The sequence below is a fragment of the Nerophis lumbriciformis genome, linkage group LG14 (assembly GCF_033978685.3).
Source record: "Nerophis lumbriciformis linkage group LG14, RoL_Nlum_v2.1, whole genome shotgun sequence".
In the NCBI taxonomy this organism is placed as follows: domain Eukaryota; kingdom Metazoa; phylum Chordata; class Actinopteri; order Syngnathiformes; family Syngnathidae; genus Nerophis; species Nerophis lumbriciformis.
This window is the reverse complement of record NC_084561.2, coordinates 22,773,430-22,781,323: the sequence shown is the minus strand read 5'-3', so window position 1 is coordinate 22,781,323 and position 7,894 is coordinate 22,773,430. Positions and strand designations below refer to the sequence as shown.

The window sequence follows — 7,894 nt, the reverse complement described above, 5'->3', positions numbered from 1 at the left end:
TACTGGGAATGTATCTCTGAAAGGAAATAAGATGATTGAAGTAGTAAAGTTAAAGCTAAAGTACCACTGATAGTCACACACACATTAGGTGTGGTGAAATTATTCTCTGCATTTGACCCATCCCCTTGTTCACCCCTTGGGAGGTGAGGGGAGCAATGAGCAGCAGCGGTGGCCGTGCTTGGGAATCATTTTGGTGATGTAACCCCCAATTCCAACCCTTGATGCTGAGTGCCAAGCAGGGATTTAATGGGTCCCATTTTTATAGTCTTTGGTTTGAACTTATGACCTACCGATGTCAGGGGGACACTCTAATACCTAATAGTAGTAACTAGTACCTGTATAATTAGCAGACTTCTTAATATTGATATGAATCCCTAAGTCAGTGGTGTCCAAAGTGCGGCCTAGAGGCCGTTTTTGGTTGTGAATGACTCTCTGAAAACTATATTTATCATATGTATACATTCACATTCATTTGTACATTTAGAGAATGCTTCTGTATATGACTGAAGGCTATTTGTCAATAAATCCCAAGGGCCCAAAGGCGTTATCAATGACTGGAGGAGGTTTAAGTTGGAGAGTATGGACCAGGACAACCTGCCACCTGCAAAACGGGAGCTTCTCCGACAAATGTCATCCCCTCACAAGAAATTGGACGATACCAAGGCGAATCTGAATCGCAAGGTGAAGTATACATATTCCTTCAAAAGTTGAGAAGACAAATGCCACATGGTGGTGAGTTGTTGTTGTTGAAGTTTATTTCAAACATGCATAGAGTTATGATATGATACATCACATATTTCACATCTTTCCATTTTCTCAATACGTGTTGGATAGGGAGTAGAAAGAAACGGTGCTTATTTAATGCTACCCTTTTCCCACTTCATAGCAAATACTAACACATCTATTCACTTCCTGCTCTTAATTCATAACACATTTAAAATATTTTAAATCAAATTAAACTGTTCTAAAAAAAAAATAGTGATGTAAGCAATGATTGACATAATGAGATGACTAAGATCATCTCGTTTTTAATGAGGTTCAAAATGTTTTTCAGGATTCTTCTTCTTTTTTACTTTGTAAATACTTTTGAGTTAGAATAGTTTCTTAAACTGCATCATATTAGTACATTGTTTAACTTTTTTTTTTTTTATTAATCCATTCCGTGATTTAATTCCACATACTGATATGCTAAATGTCTTAAAGGCCTACTGAAATGCGATTTTCTTATTTAAACAGGGATACCATTCTATGTGTCATACTTGATCATTACGCGATATTGCCATATTTTTGCTGAAAGGATTTAGTAGAGAACATCGACGATAAAGTTCGCAACTTTTGGTCGCTGATAAAAAAGCCTTGCCTGTACCAAAAGTAGCAGACGAGTAGCGTGACGTCACAGCTTGTGGAGCTCCTCACATCTGCACATTGTTTACAATCATGGCCACCAGCAGCGAGAGCGATTCGGACCGAGAAAGCGACAATTTCCCCATTAATTTGAGTGAGGATGAAAGATTCGTGGATGAGGAAAGTGAAAGTGAAGGACTAAAGGGCAGTGGGAGCGATTCAGATAGGGAAGATGCTGTGAGAGGCGGGTGAGACCTGATATTCAGCTGGGAATGACTAAAACAGTAAATAAACACAAGACTATTAGCCACAACACAACCAGGCTTATATTTAATATGCCACAGATTAATCCCGCATAACAAACACCTCCCCCCTCCCGTCCATATAACCCGCCAATACAACTCAAACACCTGCACAACACACTCAATCCCACAGCCCAAAGTACCGTTCACCTCCCCAAAGTTCATACAGCACATATATTTCCCCAAAGTCCCCAAAGTTACGTATGTGACATGCACATAGCGGCACGCACGTACGGGCAAGCGATCAAATGTTTGGAAGCCGCAGCTGCATGCGTACTCACGGTACCGTGTCTGCGCATCCAACTCAAAGTCCTCCTGGTAAGAGTCTCTGTTGTCCCAGTTCTCCACAGGCCAATGGTAAAGCTTGACTGTCATCTTTTGGGAATGTAAACAATGAAACACCGGCTGTGTTATCCGGCACAACAGTCAAGGGGTGCATTCTACGGCGGGGGTGCGTTATGCGGCACAACACCTGCCGCAATACACCGCTTCCCACCTACAGCTTTCTTCTTTGCTGTCTCCATTGTTCATTGAACAAATTGCAAAAGATTCACCAACACAGATGTCCAGAATACTGTGGAATTTTGCGATGAAAACAGACGACTTAATAGCTGGCCACCATGCTGTCTCAAAATGTCCTCTACAATCCGTGACGTCACGTGCAGACGTCATCATACCGAGACGTTTTCAGCAGGATATTTCGCGCGAAATTTAAAATTGCACTTTAGTAAGCTAACCCGGCCGTATTGGCATGTGTTGCAATGTTAAGATTTCATCATTGATATATAAACTATCAGACTGCGTGGTCGGTAGTAATGGGTTTCAGTAGGCCTTTAAGCTTAGGTCAGGCTGATTAGAAAAATATGTATTAACCAAATATGCTGCGTGAGAATGGACTCATAAATAACTGACGAAAAATAAATAAATTAAATGAATATGTTTCTTAACTAAACTGTAAATCAAATTAAAGTGCAAATGAAAATACAGTTTCACCACTTTTGACATATTTTTTGGCGCTTAAGAAACGTCTCTATAACTTCAGTTACAGCTGTTTGATTGATTGAAACTTTGATTGAAACTTTTATTAGTAGATTGCACAGTACAGTACATATTCCGTACAATTGACCACTAAATGGTAACACCCGAATAAGTTTTTCAACTTGTTTAAGTCGGGGTCCACGTTAATCAATTAATGGTACAAATATATACTATCAGCATAAAACAGTCATCACACAAGTTAATCATCAGAGTATATACATTGAATTATTTACGTTATTTACAATCCGGGGGGTGGGATGTGGAGGGGGTTGGGGTAGGTTTGGTTGATATCAGCACTTCAATCATCAACAATTATATAATCTGAGAAATGGACATTGAAACAGTGTAGGACTGACTTGGTCGGATATGTACAGCGAGCAGTGAACATAGTGAGCTCAGAAAGCATAAGAACAAGTATATACATTTGATTATTTACAATCCGGGGAGGTGGGATGAGGTGGGGGGAGGGTGTTAGTCTAGGGTTGTAGTTGCCTGGAGGTGTTCTTTTAGTGTGGTTTTGAAGGAGGATAAAGATGCACTTTCTTTTACACCTGTTGGGAGTGCATTCCATATTGATGTGGCATAGAAGGAGAATGAGTTAAAGGGGAACATTATCACAATTTCAGAAGGGTTAAAACCCATTAAAAATCAGTTCCCAGTGGCTTATTTTATTTTTCAAAGTTTTTTTCAAAGTTTTACCCATCACGCAATATCCCTAAAAAAAGCTTCAAAGTGCCTGATTTTAACCATCGTTATATACACCCGTCCATTTTCCTGTGACGTCACATAGTGATGCCAACTCAAACAAACATGGCGGAAAGAACAGCAAGCTATAGCGACATTAGCTCGGATTCAGACTCGGATTTCGGCGGTTTAAGCGATTCAACAGATTACGCATGTATTGAAACGGATGGTTGTAGTGTGGAGGCAGGTAGCGAAAATGAAATTGAAGAAGAAACTGAAGCTATTGAGCCATATCGGTTTGAACCGTATGCAAGCGAAACCGACGAAAACGACACGACAGCCAGCGACACGGGAGAAAGCGAGGACGAATTCTGCGATCGCCTTCTAACCAACGATTGGTATGTGTTTGTTTGGCATTAAAGGAAACTAACAACTATGAACTAGGTTTACAGCATATGAAATACATTTGGCAACAACATGCACTTTGAGAGTGCAGACAGCCCAATTTTCATCATTTAATATATTCTGTAGACATACCCTCATCCACGCTCTTTTCCTGAAAGCTGATCTGTCCAGTTTTGGAGTTGATGTCAGCAGGCCAGGGAAGCTAGGGTCGATATTCTTCTCTTGATCATCTTCGGTGGCATAAGGGACGGTGTGAGCCAAGACATCCAGGGGGTTTAGCTCACTCGTCTGCGCGAACAAACTGCCGCCATTGCTTGCCGTGCTACCGAGGTCCTTTGTCCCTGAATTGCTCACACACTCCGGCAGATTCAATGGGGGTCTGGCGGCAGATTTCTTTGACTTTATCGTTGGAAATGCATCTGCTTTGAGTGTCGCAGGATATCCACACATTCTTGCCATCTCTATCGTAGCATAGCTTTCGTCGGTAAAGTGTGCGGAACAAACGTCCAATTTCTTGCCACTTTCGCATCTTTGGGCCACTGGTGCAACTTGAATCCGTCCCTGTTCGTGTTGTTACACCCTCCGACAACACACCGACGAGGCATGATGTCTCCAAGGTACGGAAAACAGTCGAAAAAACGGAAAATAACAGAGCTGATTTGACTCGGTGTTTGAGAAAATGGCGGATTGCTTCCCGATGTGACGTCACGTTGTGACGTTATCGCTCCGAGAGCGAATAATAGAAAGACGTTTAATTCGCCAAAATTCACCCATTTAGAGTTCGGAAATCGGTTAAAAAAATATATGGTCTTTTTTCTGCAACATCAAGGTATATATTGACGCTTACATAGGTCTGGTGATAATGTTCCCCTTTAAGACCTTTGTTAGATCGGAATCTGGGTTTGACGTGGTTTGTGGAGCTCCATCTGGTGTTGTGGTTATGGCGGTCATTTACGTTATGGAAGTAGTTTGACATGTACTTTGGTATCAGGGAGGTGTAGTGAATTTTATGGACTAGGCTCAGTGCAAGTTGTTTTACTTGATATTATAATTACTAGGGCAGCACGGTGGAAGAGGGGTTAGTGCATCTGCCTCACAATACGAAGGTCCTGAGTAGTCTTGGGTTCAATCCCGGGATCGGGATCTTTCTGTGTGGAGTTTGCATGTTCTCCCCGTGACTGCGTGGGTTCCCTCCGGGTACTCCGGCTTCCTCCCACCTCCAAAGACATGCACCTGGGGATAGGTTGATTGGCAACACTAAATTGGCCCTAGTGTGTGAATGTGAGTGTGAATGTTGTCTGTCTATCTGTGTTGGCCCTGCGATGAGGTGGCGACTTGTCCAGGGTATACCCCGCCTTCCGCCCGATTGTAGCTGAGATAGGCTCCAGCGCCCCCCGCGACCCCAAAGGGAATAAGCGGTAGAAAGTGGATGGATGGATGGATTATAATTACTGCCACAAGTGGTGAAAATGTGTATTGCAGACCAACAATGGGCCCTTGCACTATGGCTAAGAAACACTGGCCTTAACAACCAAACAGAGAAGGAGTATTCAACTGAAATGTTTTAAACTCCTTTTCAGATGAGCGTGCAGGAGTACGAGCTCCTTAAGGAGGAGGACGAGGGCTGTCTCAAGAAATACCGAAAGCAGTGCATGCAGGAAATGCACGACAAGCTCAGCTTCGGCCCGAGGTTCGAAAGAGTCCACGACCTAGACAGCGGGGAGGCGTTCCTTGAAGTCATCGAGAAGGAACACCACAGCACGGTGGTGGTGGTCCACATCTACAAGACCGGAGTGAAAGGCTGCGAGGAGCTCAACAGCTGCCTGGACTGCTTGGCCGCAGAGTATCCCCCCGTCAAGTTCTGCAGGATCGACGCGGTCGCCTCGGGTGCTGCTGAGAGGTTCTCGGATGAGGTGTTGCCCACACTTTTGGTCTACAAGGCAGGAGAACTGCTGGGGAACTTCCTGGCCTGCACAAAGCACCTCAATGAGGAGTTCTTTGCCACGGATGTGGAGACCTTCCTCAACAGCTACGGCCTGCTGCCCGAGAAAGAGATGCCCGCGTTGGATGATGAAGAGGAGAATGATGTGGAGTAAAAAAAAAGAAAATGTTTGCGGCTGCTTTGGAAGAAAGAAAGCCGCCAAGAGGGTTGGATGTAGAGCTTTGGGAGAGTTGCACGCTTGTAAGATGAGGAAATCTTTCTAGTGTTTGTGGAGGGTTCTCTTATGGGCTAACATCTGCTCTCAAGTATGATTTGGGTTAACTAGAGTGTAGAGTGTACAAACAATATGGAAGATGCTAAAACAGCATGTTTATTATGCACACTCTGCGGAGAGGAGTTTTCTTTACACTTCCATCTTTAAATAGCACATTTATAACACTAAAGGAGTAACAGTAACGTTAATGTGGCTATTCGGACCGTTTTTTTGTTAACATTAACATATTATTAACGGTGTTTGATTAACATGTTAAGTGTATATTAGGAGTTGTCAAAAAAAAACTTGAGTCACATCAAAATCTCGATTCTAGTTTATTACCATTTCCAATCGATTTATAGTTTTTTTTAAATTGATTAAAAAAAACACAATTAAAATTAAAAATCGATTCTGAATAAAATTGTCACCCCCAAAAATCAGAATCAAATCAAATTGTGAGTTGTTGTGAATGTACCAAGGCGGTCAAGGTTAACATGTTAACTCATGCGATTAATCCAAAAACATTATCGCATTAACAATGTGTGAACTCAGATTAATTGGGTGATATACTTTGACCGCACCTGCTCCTTTACCGCGGATGGTTGCCTGAAAGGTGAAGCATATGTCAATGCATACGGAGACTCCGACTTATGTGCTCACTGGAAAAATTGCACTTCAAAATACACCCTGATTTTAGTTTAGATTCAACTGTTAGCAAGTTTTGAGCAAATAATGTAGTGTGTTACATTGTGACAATAAAATAGCATTTGTGTCAAAATATTTGGGTGTTTTTCAAAGCTAATCTAAATTTAGCACACTGCGATTAATCAAATTGCAAAAGTGTGATTAATCTGATTAAAAGATTTAATCATTTGACGGCACCAATATGTATGTATATATAGTTTACTGTATGCGTAACTCCTGTATTTAAATGGACTTTGATCCTTGATTTAATTTAATTGTCCACAAAAGGGCATTTTAAAAATGTTTTCACTTTCTTGTAAATCAATTTTACCAAAGAAGAGGGGATGCTGAAGCCGGTGGTAATCGTACATCTGGAACAAGCTTGGTCAGATAGTGCCATCTACATTTCAACATACAGTGTTTTGTGTACACAGAATTTAACAAAAAGTGCATTTTAGAAACTTGTTTTCCTAATAATGATATACAGTATAGCACATGTGAATTAACCATTCTTTTAAAAAATAAAACAACATGACAATTCAGTTTTGACTTACATTTCATTGACTTTGATCACATCCACGCATGAAAATGTGTGTTTTTACTGTATAACACAATATAAATCTTTATTCATTGGCATTTTTTATTCTGAGCATGTAGGGAGGTTCTATATGTCTTCTTAAAGCTTGTTATCTTTTATTTCCAGCATTATTCATATTGTTAGTCAAAGATGATGCTGTTGTTGTTGCTCAAACTGCCACTAATTCCTGCACACTGCGATCCTAAACTCAGGTCGTCTTACGCCATCGCTTCTATCCTTGGATAGTTTGAGGAGATTTAGCTAATGAGGTTAACATAATGCTTTACTGGCAGCTGTCTCTTTGCCCGCACTATACATTCTATAGCCTCCTTAATCCAGGGATATTCAACTGAAATGTTTTGGGGGGCACATTTTGCAGAAAGCTATGGACCAGGGAGCCACGCGTCTACCTTCAATATTGTTTTTTATTTTGTATATTTCAGGGAGAACCAGCATCCTATACAGTGGACATGGGATTTTGGTCTATTTATTTTTTCATTTACAGGAGCTCCCTTGCTGTTTTTAACAGTGGTGTGCCGCCATGGCCAGAAAGGCCTTCTCTGTTGGCCTAACATAACCAGAAATCATGATCATAATTAAAGATAAAATTATTTTTTTATTTACTTTCCCTAAGTATCTAAACGTATTCAGATTATCTTCATGTC

General features: G+C 41.2%; 1 protein-coding gene across 1 annotated transcript in view; it reads left to right on the top strand.

Moving 5' to 3' along the window:
- Positions 1-7,194, top strand: part of pdcb (phosducin b) — a 17,266-nt gene extending 10,072 nt beyond the window's left edge. The window contains exons 3-4 of the mRNA XM_061975791.1: positions 533-681; positions 5,354-7,194. Coding sequence (XP_061831775.1) covers positions 533-681; positions 5,354-5,869 — 665 coding nt within the window. The 3' untranslated portion in view covers positions 5,870-7,194. The remainder of the gene's footprint in view (positions 1-532; positions 682-5,353) is intronic.
- Positions 7,195-7,894: the final 700 nt, after the last annotated feature.